Genomic DNA, 18,768 nt, shown 5'->3' on the forward strand with positions numbered 1-18,768 from the left:
CACTAGTTTATATTTATAATCAGTAATTAATCAAAGTTTGTCTTTTTGGAGAAACAAGCCTTTGCTGATGTTAAAGTAGGAAATTGTGGTATTTTTTTGTTAATGAAAGATAAAATCACCAATTAGTTTTTAGTAAAATCAATTAGGTGGATCATGCAATGTATACTTGGTTTTAACAAAATTTAATGGATGGTTATGATAAGGAAAAACCTGGAATGTCCATTAGCAATACTGCCATATACGATAAGATACCTTGTTAAAAATTAATACAGGATTTGCCAAAAAATCGTCTGAAATACTTCAAATGGGTATCATGAGTTTGTATCATGCCCAAGTTTTAGTAACGAAATACGCCTACACTATATATAGTAACTTTTTTTTAAATCTTCACATGCAAATATTATCCGCTTATCTTAATGAAAAATTTGAATCTAAATATTTATTAATCGTTATCAGAAATTAATTAAACCGCAAAACAACAGAGGCACCGCTGTCGCAGGTAATTAACACGATAAATAATTATGATTGCCTTGTTTGCTGATACATTAAATGCTCGTTTGTATCGCTGAAGAGATATTGTTAGCATTGTTAACTTAATGTAACACAAACAATTTGGATAATTCACGAACAGATGAGCCGAGTAATTGACCTTGTTCATGATTCGAGGCGAACGATAGATAGATATCGCACCATTCATTGCGTCATCGGTGATGGTAATAGTTGTCAAGTAGGTAAAACGAGCACAAGTCGCGCTCAATGCTGATTCGAATCTTAATATTTATTTTTAAATTAGTTTTGAGCTCTGCGCAAGGTATTGCCCATCAAAAAAACCTCGAAAATAAAAAAAACAACTAGTGGGGCACATGGCATCGTGCCTTAAGGGGCACAACTAGTGTGAAATTTTCAAAAAATCGAATTTTTAATTTTTCCATAATTCGATAGGTTATACCTTTAAAAATAACATACCAAAATTTTAAATCGATATCTTAAATAGTTTGAGTTTTTAAGTCACAGCCATTTAAAGAGTACATATATAGTATATAGTATAACGATCATTTAATCTTTAAACGCGTTTTTCTCGAAACAGCATTTTCCGAATTTGCTGCAGCGATTACTCAAAAACAAATGATCTGATTACTATCAATTTTTTTTACATGTTCTATATACACCTAAGTCTGTTTTTACACGGTCTTTTTGTACACGGTTTTGATATAACACGGTTTTGATATAACACGGTTTGAAAATTGAATATTTTTAATTTTTTTACACGATTTTATTCCATTTAGCACGATTTGAAATTTTATGTACTCAATTTTTTTTTGACAAATTTAATTTTTGCAAAGTATGTTCATATTACAAAAAAGTATTTATGAAAGAAAAAAGTCTGATACCATCGATAGTATCGATAGTTTGCGAACACTAGCTTAAAGATTTAAGTGAATTCCCCTTTAGCGCGTACAAACAATTTTTACTGGTCAAAGCAAATGTGAATAGCACTAATTTAGGGGAATTATTATTAAAATAAACATGAATTTTTGTTTTTCACTAATTTTAATAGGTTTTAGAGAGTAGGACAAATCACCCATTTTTGTATAAGATCAATGTCTTTTTTTACACGGCTTCTTCTGGAACCAATCTCCGTGTAAAAACAGACTTAGGTGTATAGTTCTCCGTAAAATGAACTATCGATTTTTTGATCGGATCAAAAATCGAACTTTGGCAGTCCAAAAACGATCAAAATTCTGGGTAAAATTCGACTTTTTTTAAAAAACGCCGTCATTTTGCCAATTTAATTTAATTTTTTTCTTCATCGTAGTTCATTTTACAGACAATATTATCTAGATTAACGACAATTTTTCTTTTTAAAATTTCATCCACGTAGAAGGCCGGAATCACTGCAGCAGTGAAGGGCCTTTTTTGTCGCGCCGTTGGAGACCGACGATAAGTTAAAAAATATTTAATTTTTTTCTTCAAAAATTTTACTATGTATTCTTAGAACAAGTATAAATATATTCCTAAAATTTTGAAATGATTGATAAAGTAGTGTTTTTAATATAAATTCCCAAAAATCACCTTTTTTTAGGCAGTTACACTAGTTGTGCCCCTTAAGGCAAATTGCTGGAACTTCCCGTAATGAAAATTAAAATTTCTGAAATAGATAACAAAATTGAAGAATTTCGAAAAACATTTTTCAGAATTTAGAAAATTTTGCAAAAAATACTTTTTGAAAAAATTGAATTTTTTTTATATTTCGAAATATTTTGGGAATTTTGAGCTATTTTCAAAGCAATCGCGCTGCGTTAGCTGCGTAGAGACGAAATATCAAAGCGCATAAGAGCCGCGTTGCAGTTAACGTATAAACATTGGTAAGGAACCGATCAAATGCAAACAAAATTTGTTCTTATTATTGAAATATCTATAATTTGATGTGCATATGTTTAATGATCATTTTTCATCGGCAAATGGCATTCTTTACTTTGTACATTGGATGTCCGAAACCGCAAGGCCTGCCTTCCCAAAATTTAATCAGAATTTCGTTTGCCAATATAAGTAACATGTTTTTTGAAATATTCAAATCGGACGCTCCGTTATCTCAAAAACTGAATTACCATTTTTGGCAGTTTTTGTCTCGTATCTTCTGCCAAAAACCAATCATCATGTCTCCCTGTCAATACAAATCGAATGCTTTTTGAATTATTCAAATCGGTTGATCCACGCTTTTAAAATCGTGGACGAAAAATTGTATCCAAACATACATACATTACATACACATACGCATACAATTTTTTTCTGAAATATGCCAAAATGTTCAGAAATCTTTGATTTGAAACGTAAAGATATGCTAAAATTTTCATATTCCATTTTTTGAAATTACTATAACTTACCCTATGGAAAGTTTAAAATATGTTGTGCACATGATAATAAAATTCAAGCTAGTGTTTAAAACTATCTTCGTACTATTATTCTTAATCGCTGGTTAATAGGTGTTATTTAATAAATTAAAATAAAAAACGAATATAAAATAAAAAAAGATAGAACAATCTACGTTTCTTTCAATGGAGCCCAATAGTTGATTTATGTAAAAATGATTTAAATAAATCTTAACTAGTATGTAGAATACATAAACAGTGCTGATGCTGCACTTTTTTTTAACTTCTAGTAAGTTATTGTAAACGTGAAAAAATCGATATAAAAAATTGATATAGCTTTACGTTTCAACACCTTTTGAACATGTTTTAGCATACCTTAGAAAAAAATGGATGTATGTGTGTGTATGTAGTATGTATGTTTGGTCACAATATTTCGTCACGATTTCAAAAACATGGATCAGCCGATTTAAATGATTCAAAAAACATTCGATTGCTATTGATGGAGAGACGTGCATTAGTTTTGGCAAGGGCTAATTTATCATTAGTTAAGAGAAAAACATAATAACATGTCAAATTTTTCTTTTTATTTCTATGCTTATTAATCTTAATTATCAATGAAGTGACTGTACTTATAATCCATAACATCTCGCTAAGTGCAAAACCATGTACCATTTGTAATTAATATTTTGCTCAATAATACTACCATTTACACTTTTTCCGATGTAAATTAAATTGAAAATATTCCATTCTTCTAATTTTTGTCACAATAACCAATTACAATTTCCTTCTTTGTGAAATTAGAAAAAATATTTTTGTATATTGTATTGCATTTTAATGAGTATTGTTTATACAATACTTATGCATTGGATAGCTAACATTTAGATAGGTAAAATGATGTCAGGTTGGCAGGCATAAACAGATTACATTAAACCAACTAAGCAAAACTTTAACTATTTTACAGAACTGTTTCTACTATATATATAAATACTAAACCTTATTCAGCAAATAGTTAAGAAGGAATATCTTGTGTAATATTTAATCAATATAACTCGTTGTCATCAAGATTTTTTGTTAATTATGTCTAAAGTTTGAAGTGAATAATTGTGATTACTCATTTGTGATTATAACAAGCAGTATTTATTATGTGTCGTAGTATTCACAGATAAAAGAGATATATTTTAGGATAGTAAAAGATATATATATATATATATATATATACATATATATATATACATATGTGTGTGTGTTTTATCTACAGCAATTTCAATGTTTTAATTGTGTGAAAAGTAGCACTGTGAATACTACAATTTAAACATTTTGTTCTGTAAGCATAAATATGTACTAATGAATGCAATGTAAGCGTCATTTAAATATAAATATATCAGCAAAAAAAATCTCAAACATTTATTGTGATTATAACTCCAAATTCCAAGAAACTTCGAATAATGTGCGGTTGAAATTTTTTCTCTGTAATTAAGGCACGTGCAAGGCTTAGCTTGCATTCTAACTAGAAAACGTTAAGAGAAGTTGATCTCATATTTAGAAAAAAATCTCATATTTCATCTCAGCCTTTTAAAAAAATCTACCAATCATAACAATTACAAAAATCATTTGTAGAGATAAAGATTATTTTATCTAACTCATAGCAAAGTAAGAACCACAATCATATGCATCATGCATCAATGATCAAAATAAATATGGATGATTTGAAAATTGATATGATAAAAGGATAATATTTGTATAATTAATATTGATATTTCGAATTTCTTTGCTCCTAGGGGCTCAAGTGCTTTCAAATTGATGAAAAAAATTATCTGGAAGTTTTAGCTCCTAATAATATAAACGTGAAGATAGTCCGTACTCCAACCAAAGTTTCTTGGTTCTTCTTCCTAAGTGAATACTTACTTTGGAAAATATATCAAATTTTTGTTGTATTTTTTCATATATGATCAAAATAAGTAAATATAATGTTATTCTCAAAATGTTGATTCACTTGTCGCAAAGGTATATAATTCTAAAAAACAAATGGAATTTTTCTGATGTTCCGATGCATTTCCATAAGAAACTTTGGTTGGATTGCGGACTATCTTAAAGTTAATATTAAGAGCTAAAACTTATAGAGACTTGGTAAAATTTGGTAGCATTTGAGCTACTGGGAGTAGAGTAATTAGAATTATCCATATTAAGGACCACCTCGAAGTATGATGTAGAAGCAAGCACATCGCCATTAGGTAAGAATCTCGGAATTCGAGATATCCAGCTGTAAGTCTGTAAATACTTGTATATTGATACCTAAAAGTTGTCTCCAAACCTACATATGGTAAGGAGTACGCAGCATATGTAGATTTGAGACAACTGTTAGGTGTATCTCGAATACGGAGGTGAACTTACTATAATGACTGGACTATCATGTTATTACTATTTTACTTATGTAGGTGAGTGTGAATTTGTAATAAACTACAAAGAATACTCAAACTAAAATAAATTTGCAAATAAATAATGATATAGCCACTTACCAGTTTCTCGTCACCTCGAAGCCATAGTAAAGCTTTTTCGGCGCGCTTTCGCTTTTCTTTCCTAACGAGCCAGACTGGACTTTCGGGCATCAAACACATCGCCAGCAAGGCGAGCGCTGGCAGCACAGTTGCTGCACCAGCTACGGCCCTCCAATGTAAGGAGCTGCCCAGGGCATAGACCAGGAGAATTCCAAGAGAATATGACACAAATGGGGCTCCGATCAACGTCCCCCTTAGCCGGGGTTCTGATATTTCGCCGAGAAACACCTTGAAGATAAATAATCGGTGAAAAACAAAACAATTAGTGGAGATTAACTTTAGACAATAAGTTGAATAATCTTTCTAATCTTAAAAATTAATCAAGATTTTTTATTTAAGTTAGGTTTTCGAATTTCAAAACCTCCCACAAAATTGTGGGTTATTCTCTTTTTAGAATTTCTAGAATAGCTTAAAATTATTTGCGCTTTCTCAAACTATTATATTTCAATTAAACATGTTAACCCAGCGGTTTCCAATCTGTGGGGCGCGCACCCTTATTAAAAAATTAACAAAAAATAATTGCTTTTTATGCATATTTTTACATAATATTGCATACTAATTTTCTGTCTGATAATATCGTTTAGTATTTACAAAATTAAATTAAATTAAAAAGATTAAGGAGGGCGCAACCATTTTTTATAAGGGCGGGACGGCGCGGTGCAAAAAGGTTGGAAACCCCTGTGTTAACCGTTTTCAACATAGACAAATGAGAATATCGAAACAAGACGTGCCACTGAGGATAATTGTAGGAAATCGAGAATTAGAATATCAGAGACAGATACTGTACGAGACGAGGGATATCAGAGCAAGGATCGCAAGCGCCAAGGCGGCGTTCACTAAAAATAAGAAGAGAATGCTACTGACTAACAAACTAAAGTCTCGACTTGCGGAAGATACTGATAAAGTACATGTCTGAAGCATAGCTCTGTACAGATGAGAGATATGAACTCTAAGAAAGGCCGACAAAAACTTTCTGAAAAGATTTGAAATGTGATGTCAGAGGCCAATGCAGAAGATAAAGTAGACAGACAAGGTAACAAATAAAAAAGTGCTAAGAAGAGTGGGCACAAAAAACGATTCTACCAAGCATGATCCTGAAAAGTAAAGAAAACTGGATCGGACCCATTCAGCAAAAAAGCGCCTTAAAAACGACGTCGACGAAGATGAAATAGAAAGATTGAAAGGACTGGGAAGAAAAAGAAGAATACAGGCGATTGAAGACTTGCGTGTAAAGAAAAAATACAGGAATCAGAAAGCTGAAGCTCAAGACCAGAAAACATGAAAGCAGAAGGTTGGAAAGAAAAATACATAAAAATGAATAAAAAGAAAATAATGGTAATAAATTAGTGATGAGAATAATAATGCAAGGAAAGGAAAGGAAATCATTAATTTGTGGTGCTCTCATACCATGGACCTGATTTCGGAAAGACTACAATTTAAAAAAAAATACCAAATCTTTAACAGTTTCACAGGTTTTAAATTTTTAAATCTGTTCATATTTTTTCTGAATAAAATTCTCCATTTGATTGTTAATTATAAACAAACCAATAAACCAATTAGCGTGCAAATTAATCTAATCAAGTCAAGCTCAAGTTCTTTAGCTCTATCAAAAGGTTTTTAAATTATTGAAATCGTTGCGGCCGTTATCGAAAAAATATCAAATAAATGCCAAAGACGACTTTACTCATACATATATCTTATTTCATATTGATTTTTTTTGTTTTCAAGTGATTCAGGAAATAGGAGATTTGGATTATCGGGCATAGAAAAAATTATAGTTCTAAAAATAAATTATGATTAACAATTACATGATCATGAGAGGAGTATCATGAGAGTTTTACTACCATCAGAGCTTATTTATGGCGCATTTCTTTTAAATAGTGATTTTATTCAACAGACTTAATATACTATTTGAATAAATTTATTTAATTTTTTGAAATTTCATTCAAATCACTGTAATTATATGAATTTGATAATAAGCGTTCTGAACAAAAAATATTATGAAATACCTCCGTTCATTACATGCGGAAGCAATAGTATAAAATAAAATATATGAAGATTCCTGCTTAATCTATAATTGTTACGCCGGATATTACTGATACATATTAGAAATATTTAGAGATTTGTTTGAAATCGCGTTGGACATTAAATATTTCGATCGATCAAAAATATTGATATTATACCTAATGATAACAAAAATTATTCAGAATTTTCTAATTGATATGACTACACGAGCTTAATGTATTCCCACGATTAGTCAGTCTAGAAATGACATATGCTTTTATAATCACAAAATTGATAAACACGCGAGTTATGAACAATGCCAATGAAAATTAGTTCCCTCACAAACACGCGATAAAAAATTAAAATGTCATCAATCAGTCAATCGGAATTAAAGAAATTAAATCTACTAAACAATTATGTAGAAGTATGTATTATTACATTAGCTTTATGGTGCGATATGTAGTGCAACAGTGGTGCAAGAGAAACGGGTTAAGAAAGAATAAATTAGTTTTTCTTCAAAAAACACTTATTAATTAAAGAACAAATAGTGTATCTTAACATATCGTAAATTTTCTATAATCAAAACTAATTTTATATTATATATTTCGAAGTATTTATTTTCAGGACCCTTCAAGAGAAGCATAGAAAGGTTAGATTACCAAGTGTAGAGCATCATCTGTTGAATACTTTATTATGATATAAATTAAATTATTGTGGCACAATCGACTTGTTTTTATTTAATATATGTTTTTGAATATTATTGATGAGTTTATGAAAGAGACTTGGTGTCATTACCTGTGTAAAAGTACAAATGTACGATTGAGGCTGATTTATTTATTTCATTTTTTTTTACATGTGAGTGCAGCGGCTAATAAAGGTCATTAATTTTAATAGACTATTGAATACTTTAATATAAAATAGCTTGAATTACTATAATATAATATTTTTTATTAAGTTTAAGTTTTCGAATATTTATAAATTTATGAAAATAAGACTGTTTATGAGGCTTGGTGAGTTGGTGACATTGCCAAAGAACAAACTAGCGATATTGGAGCTAAAACATTTTATTATAAATATTGTACTGAAAATATTCATCAATCTCGATTAGAACAACATTAATCTAAATCAGCTATGTGCTTATTCATCATTAATTATGCAAATGAAACAACAAACTATTGATTGATATACTTCACATATATATTTTGTGTTTGAATAATTAAATTTTAATAAATTATTACAATATTGATACATTTTATGTTACTAGTGATGAGAATAGTAAAGTATGTTTGCGATTCCAATACAGGTATTGATATGGATATATGAAGGAATGGATATGTATATATTTTGAAATCGACAAATAAAAAGTACGGAACAGATAATTTTATTGTTTCTGGTGATGGAAAATTAAATTTAAAAATTATAACGAACTAGTTGGTATTAGTAGTTTGCCTTGAGACAGGTTACATGTACTTCCCGATATGTGTAAATAATCGACTTAATCAATAAAAAATAAAAATAATTTATGAGTGATTAAAAGTATTCCGAGTGGATTTATTACACATAATTGTAAACGAATGAGCACGTTAACTCAGAGTATTTTCTATAAGCAAATTTTCACAAATCAACAATTTTTAAAATTGAACCAGTTCCGTAGGACTTTAATGGTTTAGTATGTTCATTAAGACCAAGTACTCTATCGTTATACCAAGTAAATAGTCTAATTTTAATTTTAACAAACGTCAAAAAAACTACTCATTTTCTCAAACTTTGATGAATTTTTAAAATAAAACAACTTGTCGTAAGGCCGTAATATTTCAGTAAAGACCATTATATATATCACCAAAAAAGTTCTATAAAAATCAGCTAAAATTTTTTTTCAACAGTTAATTACAAGAAAACGGCTTGGTAGATTTTCACCTAATACTAATCAGTATCATTCCTAACTAATATCTTTCGAACAGTTTTTGATGTTTTAAAATCGATTCGGTAGTATGAGCTTAAATGTGGACGAAAAGTTTAACACTTTTTTCCAAATTACAAAAAAACGGTTCGGCCGATCGTCACACGAAACTGAGAAACGATAATCCTCATCGAGATACATCAAATGGCTTTTAAATTTCTGAAATCAATTTAGGCGTTTTTGAGCAAACGTCGATGAAAGGTCTAATTTTGACAAATGCCAAAAAACTATATCAATTTTTGCAATCTTTGACGAATGTTTAAAGTAAAACGAGTTGTCGTAGGGCCGTAATATTTCAGTATGATCTATAAGACTGAGGTATCTACCGTGGAAAAAAAATCATATAAATCGTCGAAAAAAGTTTCGGCGCCGGCCTACTTTACCAAAAACTAATCAGCACGATTCCCAACCAATATATTTCGAACGGTTTTTGAATTTTTAAAATCGATTCTAAATTGCGGGTTAAAACGTGGACATTTTTTTTTTCATTTTTCTGCGATTTACAAGGAAACGGTTTCACCCATCGTAGCGCAAAACTGACAAACGATAGTCCTCATCGAGATACATCGAATGGCTTTTAAATTTTTGAAATCGGTCCAGCTGTTTTTCAGAAAACGTCGATTTACGGTAAAAAATCTGTTCACACACACACACATACTTTTTCCAAATTTGGTCTCATTCGATTCAGATTGGCTTGAAACGTCGAGAAAAAAGATAAAATTAGCGAATCGCTTTTTTATGAAAACATAAACTTCTCCTTCGGGAAGTTAATAACTATATTATAAAAGTAGAGTATGTTATTAATAGAATATCTTTTTCAACATCACATACATAAGACATCAAAGATTTAATAAGACAAATACAAACGAACGCGAATATATAAAGGAAAGCTATGGAAAACTTTCTTCGGGACGAGGTCGACGTACCACCCACATAATAAAATTATTCATGAACAGCACACGACGATGAAATATGTAAAACTATATGCTTCTAAGCGTAACATCAAATGATAAAATATTAAAAATTATCATTCATTTTTCTTCATATCACATTATGATTTCCGTTAATTACCAAACGCGTATTATATGTCGTTGTTTACAAATATTATTGATATAAATAGTACCATATAGTGTACTTTACATTTTTAATTCAGCATAAACTTTATTATATATGTTTGTGTCACCATTTTCCTTTCCAAATATTCCATGGCATGAATGATTCGCAAGCACATACTAATTTAAAACAAGTTATCAAATTTCATTAGCCGTGATTGTATTAAATCGTAAACTATAAGTATAGATATAATATAGGTATTTATAATGTTAAATAGTTAATAACAATTAACTTTAACTATGTTGAATGAATGATTAGAAATGAAATTAAGAACAACTAACTAAAAACTTGCGAAGAAACAAACTTGACGTAGGAAATTTACAATAATTAATAATTAAAATATTATTATCCTAGTTCTAAATGTTCCAAAAGTGGTTACAATTTATAACTTAGTAGTATTTTGAGAAAAAAAAAATAAAGAAAATAAGAATCATCAGGCACCTTTATATAGATCAAACTTTGATGTCCTTGGTATTTATTCACATTCAAAAGCATTTGGAATAACTTCATTTGAAAACTATAAAAAATATATATATATATATAAAAAAAATAATGTTTCTTTTACTATTTTCCTCCCTAGAAACTCGATTCTTGAGGTTCAGAATGAACCTGTTATCTTGAAGATTCTACCAAAATAAACAAACTGCTTTTGTTCTTCATACCAGAGAAAGTAAATATTGTTGTTTTTTTTAAATTCTAAGAAGATTCTTCAGGCTTTTGATAGTTTATAGAAATAACATCATGTCGAGTACAGGAATATAGTATACTCATATAGAAGCAAATGCCGTGTTCTTACAACTTAATGACATGCTTTCAGATTTCTACGCAATTTCACTTCATTGCATTTTTTTTAATAATTGTTTTGTTGACTCCTGCCCTCACTTGACAGATATTTAAAAAGCGCAACTTAATTTCAGTTTGTTTTAATATTATTAAGGTATAACCTGAACCTGGCTACGCCCATGCCCATAGATTATTTTTAATTCAAGGTGGACAAACGAAAAGAAGGCCACGCTGTCGTTTGCATATTTATTATTTTCTTCATTTATTTATTTATTTACAGATAAATTCATAACAATAATATTTGGGTTCGTGAGTTGAGTTAAACTCTAACTCGAAAAAGAATACTTAATGAGAGAATTGCCAATATGCAACAGAGAACCCAAATCAGCTATTTGGAAATGCAAACATATTTTTATTTATGTAAAACATCAAAATAATGTTAAAATTGCTTGATAATTACGTTTTGAATATCATTGATTATTATTAACTTCGACCAAATTATATTGAAAAAAATATATACGCTAAATACATTTTTTTAACCAATTAAAATATTTGCAGATATCGAGACGTTCTCGCAACTTGCTCAAATGATAAAAATGTCCTTAGTCCACTCTACTTGTATGTTGGTATATTACATAAAAATGAGAGCAAATATTCAAAATGACATGAATATCTTATATCTAATATTAGTGCAGTGCACGAAGAGGAAAAAAGGGTATAACCTCTGAATTTTTTTACTGGGTTCTTCATCTTAACCTTAAGTTCAAAAGTGAAAACAATTCGGGTTCCGCCACCACCCGTTTTATCGCTAGTAAACATTTTTAATATTATAGGATATAATTAAAAAATATTTTTTAATACATTTACCTTGCAATAAAATCATTTTCAACCCGATGAAAACCCAAAAACCCTTCAAACAACCTCTAAATTGAAAAAAAAAAACACTTAAAAATAATTTTCGTTATGACATAATAAGAATTACGTATAAAGTAAATATTTTATGTTTTCTATCTTGATTATCAAATTTTTAACCCTTTTAGACCCTTAAAAACAACTTCTTGATAAAAAATTATTTTAAAAAATTATTTTGAAATTGATAGAAAATTAAGAAATTCAAAATGATATTAATTTATTTCAATTTCTCGAAAATAATTACCATATCCATAATTTGTTCAACTCTTAAGACTGCCCTTAAATAAAAACAGTTAATATAACACTAGTACCCAGTATAAATTTGCAAAAAAAAACGAAGAGAAACGCCAAAAATATATGAATCTTTAGTGGCCAGTAACTTGAAAAATATTAGTTTTTTGGAAAAACTATAAAAGATTTTTTTCTTATAATTAGTTCTTCTATCGATTTTGAAAAATGTAATTACACAGTTGAGAAGGGGTGTCATTCCCAAGGTGGGTGGTGGCGGAATCCGAATTGTTTTCACTTTTGAACTTGAGGGTAAGATGAACCTTATTCCAAAATTTCATGCAATTCGGAGCACAGTATAAAAATTCAGACCCTAAACGCTCCGTTTACTGCACTATATATATATTGTAAACGAGATGTATATTATAGAATTTTGAAGAGTGTCAGTTTTCACTGGATGAGAAATATTGAAAATGAGAAACTAATGAGAAATATTGAAAAGAATTACCGCCCACACATAAGAACAGTGAAAGCAAAACCTCTCAAAAATATGGAGAATGTATCATAATTGATGTCACTGACAAAAAAGGTCCTGAGATTTGTTTCCAAAACACAGGGTTCAAGCTAATGAGATCATGGAATCCAAAATTTGGTAAAAATAAGTTATGCTTACGTCAAAGATTCGTTTATTTAATATGCGTATGCCAAATAAACATTTCGATCTACATTTCCCAAAAACTAATAGGCCATCAACTAACTTGAACACATTTATTGAATCGCGTAATCAATTCCTTCTAATTCAGATTCAGGCTAATTTCCATGATTGTAACTTTAATGATATAATTATTACCTGTGATGGTGGTGCCATCAGCCCGACAGCAAATCCAGCCACAAGCCTACCGGCCAGTAAAACTGCATGCGAAGGAGCGCATCCGAGCAAGACCCAGCCGCCTATGAGTGGAGCGACCGAGATCTGCAATGCCCTCAGACGACCACAACGGTCCATCAGAGAACCCGAAAGAAATGACCCAACTGGAGACGCCAGAGAATGCACAGATGCTGAAAACAAAAAAAATAGATTTATTCATTTATTTATTCACAATTACCTTAGAATTCATTATTGAATAGAAACATATTATATGTAAATGAACGCAATCATCGTGTAGACATGACAGAAGAAGGGTATTTACAAAATTGGAATATTATTATAAATAAAACATAATGTACTTATTTTTTTCAGCCATATAGTTTACAACTATCTTTTGTATAATTCTAGCAAATATAGCATGAAAAGTATTAATACCTACTACTTGAATAAAAATACAATTGTGGAGTAAAAAAATAAGTCTTTATGTGTGAAAAGAATAACTAGATTTGAAATTAACCTACATGTTGCTGAGTTCTTGCAAGTGTGTTCAAGATTTTTTTGGGGGTAATTGATTGGAACGAGTTAATGAGACTCTTTTGTTCCTGATAGTCTCAAACGTGATCAAGGAGCCACTTTGGGACATAATGCAGTGATAATGTAAAGATGAATAGCTAGTGCCTAAGCATAATAAAACTATTTATGCAAGACAGATGTTTTACTTATCATAAAATATGATCTAATAACAAAATATATATAAAAAAATTGTGCGGGTCTGATGAAAATTCATTTTCCTACATTTTGAAAGTTAGGCTGAGTTTCATAAATTCCGAACTCCCAAAAAATTTCAGTCGAATCTATGGCTGCTATCTTCTTAAATATATTTTTATAATTATTTATCTTCAATATTATTATTTCGATTAATTTATTGTTGAAAGATGAACTTCTAATCTTGGTAATACGGAAGAAATACAGTATTCTATAACAAAAATTCGCAAAATTTGATGGCATTTCTATATATTCCTTTAATCTCTATAATTGATTTCTAAGAAATAAGTAAACAATGAAAACATTCGCAATTTAATCACCTTACAATAGATTTAACATGTTTTCTGCACAAGATTTCAGAAGAACGTGCTTTTTTTGCGGAACATGATGCGGCAAAAATAAGAAAATAAACTTAACGAATTGTATATTTATTTAACGAGCAACAATTTAAACACACAATGTATTTTTCATATATATAGGAAACGAAAATTTAATTAATTTTCAAGCCATAGATTTATGCGAAGTCTTAAAGAATAATTGCATGTATCTACTTCATTGTTACATCAATTTATTAACTTCTTAAAGAAGAATTTTTTGCTTTCACCAGAAAATTCTATTTGCTGATTCTCTCAATGCTTCAATATTTAATTAACATAAATTTAATTCAACGAAAAGTAGTTTAATTTAATTTAGTTTATAAAAAATCATCAAAATTTTTAATAAAATTCCTTTCTATTCAATTTAAACATGTGATGAAATAATATTATTTGTACTTATACATTAATTGTCGGCCTTATAATAAGATGTTTTAAGATTTTGAGCTTTTCTGCAAACTAAATAAATATCTAAATTTCATATTTTTAACTTCCCGTAGGGCAAGTTATAGTAATCACAAAAAAATCGAAAATGAAAATTTTTATATATCTTTACGTTTCAAAGGTTTCTGAACATTTTGGCATACCTTAGAAAAAATGGATGTATGTGTGTGTGTATGTATGTATGTATGTATGTATGTACGAGTATGTATGTATGTATGTATGTATGTACGTGTGTGTATGTATGTGCGGATACAAATTTTCGTCGACGATTTCGGGAACACGGATCAACCGATTTGAATAATTCAAAAAACATTCGATTCGTATTGATAAGGAGACGTGCTGATTAGTTTTTGGCGAAGGCAGGTCTAGCCGTTCCGGAGATACGGGGCAAAAAGTGCCGAAAACGGTAACTCAGTTTTTACGAGAACGGAGCGTCCGATTTTAATAATTCAAAAAACATTTTACTTGTATTGACAAGATAAAGAACTGATCAAATTTTCATAAAGGCAGGTCTAGCGGTTTCGGAGATCTAACGAAAAAAGTAAAAAAAAATGCCATTTGGCGGTCAAAAATGATCATTAGACATATGCACATCAAATTTTCAAATATTTTATAGAGATTTTAACAATAAGTATAAATTTGGTTACATTCCTATGGGTTCCGTACCAATGCTTATGCGTTAGACAGCGACGCGGCGCTTACGCGCTTTATATTTTGTCCCTATGCAGATAAAGCAGTACGATTGCTTTGAAAAAAAGTTCAGATCTTCCACAATATGTCAAAATAAAGTCAAAATTATTTTTTTTTTTTTTTTAATTTTTTTTTCATTAAAAAGTTTTTTTTTGTCCAATTTATAGTTTCTCAAAAATCTTATTTTTTCAAAGTAATTTTTTTTTCAAAAATGTTAATCGTTTTTAAAAAAATAATAATTTTTGGTACGGGAAGTTCCAGCAATTTGCCTTAAGGCACGATGCCTTAATTGCCTTAAGACAGAATTCCACTTACAGCTAGTTCAATTTTCAATTTGTCTTATTTCATGAGGTGTAGCTACCATAGCTTTGTTTCTCGAATACTTTTTTAAGAAAAAAAATTAAAGTTGGTATAGTTTACTCTAAATGTGAATCTTAGCATAACTCTCATGCAATATCGTTTGCACCATTATATTGTAGGCTTTAGGCCTAAAAAAGAATACTTCTACTAAATAAACGATACTAATTTACAAGGTTATAGCTTAAATTAAAGTAAAAGTATTCTCAAATGGGAGATACAAATAAATTTGATGGTAAAGATATATTTAAGTAAAAATATATTTTCCGAGTTTACTAAGACTACGTACCAATCCAGGAGCCCATGTCGGCATCTGTTGCCAATGAGTCATTCCTTTCTTGAAGTTGCGGCAGCAAAACGGCCGAATAACCAATTGGCATACCACAAGCTGCAGCAAGCAGCAAAACCGCCCCAGTTACGTAACACTATAAAAAATCATCACCCATTGAAATATTATTCTATTCAATTGAAAACTAATAAATAGTTGATATGAATTGCGGTTAACTAACTAATTACCATTACATTAACTAATAATGTGATAAACAATATTTGCGTCAAGCAACCGGATTATTTCTGGTTTTTAATAGAAAACCAATACGTTTTTTATTTAATGAAATATTTAATTAATGTAATAAATGTATCTCTTTTAGTACAGTTGAACAAAATAACAATGTATACATAATTCACAAAACAATAATAAAAGTAGAGACTCTAACGATGAAATGGTTTGAAATATGCCTGTGAAATTATAGACTCATTTTTAAGCAATCCATAAAAATAGAAAAAACACAAAATCTGAACAAAATTTCATTACATTTAGTATGTTTAAAACACATAATTATAAACTATGATTTGTAAATATTATGTTTATTAATTAGTAAGTTCTATGTAAATATTTGCATTATGTCTTAGCTGCTAAATTAAATTTGATTTAATTTAATAATATTACTTATTACCTTATACCGCTTAATTTTATTACTTATTGTTCAAAAAAGTAATAAACTACATCTAAAATTTTCATAATTTACGGTGAAATTTGTATGCAAATTTATAGTAAAAATAATCTACGTATAATTCATACATTGATTTAAATAAAAAACAAGCTTTAAAATGCAGCAGTTTTCAACAAATTGAGCAAGGCAGTTTTTCCAAATTTTCCATCCATTTATGTCAACATGTCTTGATGTTACGTTGAGTTCATTTGAGTGTGAAATAGCTTTTTCAAATAATGACTGTTAAAAATTGATTTCATATTTGAACATGAAGAAGTAAATATTTTGATCAATATTTCTGTTTGTATTTCAAGAAATAATTATATAGCAGTATAAGTTATTCATGCGTTACCAATTTGTAAAGTAGATATGTAATTTGAATCTTTTGTATCGATCGATTGGCCCGTTTTCAAAAAAAAAGCTGACGATGATAAAGTATTATTTCAATTGCAATATTATATAATAAATAGCTTTTTTTAAAGTTCTAAGATTTCGTTGATCGGTATACCAAAAATTTCATATACCTACATACATTTTAATTATTTGCTTAAGTACAAAAAAATCATTTGTTACCATCTTTCACTGTGAATGCCTCTAAGTTTTTTAACATTCAACATAAGACTTGAAATTTGAAACTAAAACATGAATAATATAAATTAATTAACTCCGTGAAAGAAAAGTATGTGTGTATGTGTATGCGCTAAAGCTTGAATTTTATCGACATTTTTTTCAAAAACGGCAGCACCAATGTCAAAAATATAAAAACTATTTGATGAAACTCGAGAAGAACTCGCGAACCTTAGGTGCCTAACATAGACCTTATAATATAAAAACCGATTTTAACAGGTGGATTGGATTTTATGTACTTTTATTTCACAGGGGAAACATTATTAATATCATTTCAGCCAACACAATTGCCATTACATTATTGAAATAAAACTATCACTATCAGATAATATTTGAATTAAATTAACTATTATAATCAATATTATTAAATATAATTAATATCATTTTTAACAAAATCCTCAGTCATCACAATTGCCATTATATTATTAAGATAAAAGATTTTGACATTTAATCAAAAGGGAAAGTTTCGCGATTGTCGGCAACGTTCGCTCAGCAGGTGACGTCACAGTCCCTCCTATGCTGAGTGAGCACTTATTTTGCGCTCGACTAGCAGTCCATGTAGTATAAGGTCTATGGCCGGCCCATTTCTTGCATTTAGTTTTTTTTTTATTTTGATAAATACTTTGTATAATGATAGCGTTGATGGTCTTAACAAAAATCGTAAAATATTATAGGCCTACGAAACATATTTTATATGTATGTGACGTTCAAGTAAGCTTTGACGTCAACACTGAACAGGGAGTGATGTGACGATCAAGTAAACTTTTGCGTCAGGGGATAAAAAAGAATATAAGGTTGTCAAATAACTTAACCGCCTTTTTGTATTATAAACCAAGTGCAAAAAAGCAGAAGGGAGATATTTGACAACCTAATATGTTATGACATTTTCATATTTTTGAGATTTTTAATATACTTTTATTTACTTGAAAAAAGTTTATTATGAATTAATACATTTACACATATACATTGAAGTTTGAAACAGGCAGGTGTAAAAATTTCGAATTACTATTGTCACGATTCTAAAAGTTGGTGAATTTTACTTTTTTGAAAGTCGATATATCGACATATATCAGGTAGCAACTTGTTTCAAGGCAAAATGCCACTTAGAATCAATTTTCCTTAAAACATATTACTTCAAATTTTTTAACTCCCGTAGAGTAAGTTATAGTAATAGCAAAAAAAAATCGAAAATGAAAATTTTTGCACATCTTTACGTTTTAAAGGTT

General features: G+C 29.3%; 1 protein-coding gene across 1 annotated transcript in view; it reads right to left on the reverse strand.

The window, feature by feature from the left end:
- The window catches only part of LOC113367393 (facilitated trehalose transporter Tret1-like), a 47,522-nt gene that overhangs the window by 7,330 nt on the left and 21,424 nt on the right, over positions 1-18,768 (reverse strand). Inside the window, exons 3-5 of the mRNA XM_026609004.1 lie at positions 16,213-16,348; positions 13,276-13,484; positions 5,387-5,653 (exon numbers count right to left, since the gene is read on the reverse strand). Of these exons, the coding sequence (XP_026464789.1) occupies positions 5,387-5,653; positions 13,276-13,484; positions 16,213-16,348 (612 nt within the window). The remainder of the gene's footprint in view (positions 1-5,386; positions 5,654-13,275; positions 13,485-16,212; positions 16,349-18,768) is intronic.

Source organism: Ctenocephalides felis, unplaced genomic scaffold, assembly GCF_003426905.1.
Source record: "Ctenocephalides felis isolate EL2017-DRISC unplaced genomic scaffold, ASM342690v1 CF-g0.4_SCAFFOLD_01170, whole genome shotgun sequence".
In the NCBI taxonomy this organism is placed as follows: domain Eukaryota; kingdom Metazoa; phylum Arthropoda; class Insecta; order Siphonaptera; family Pulicidae; genus Ctenocephalides; species Ctenocephalides felis.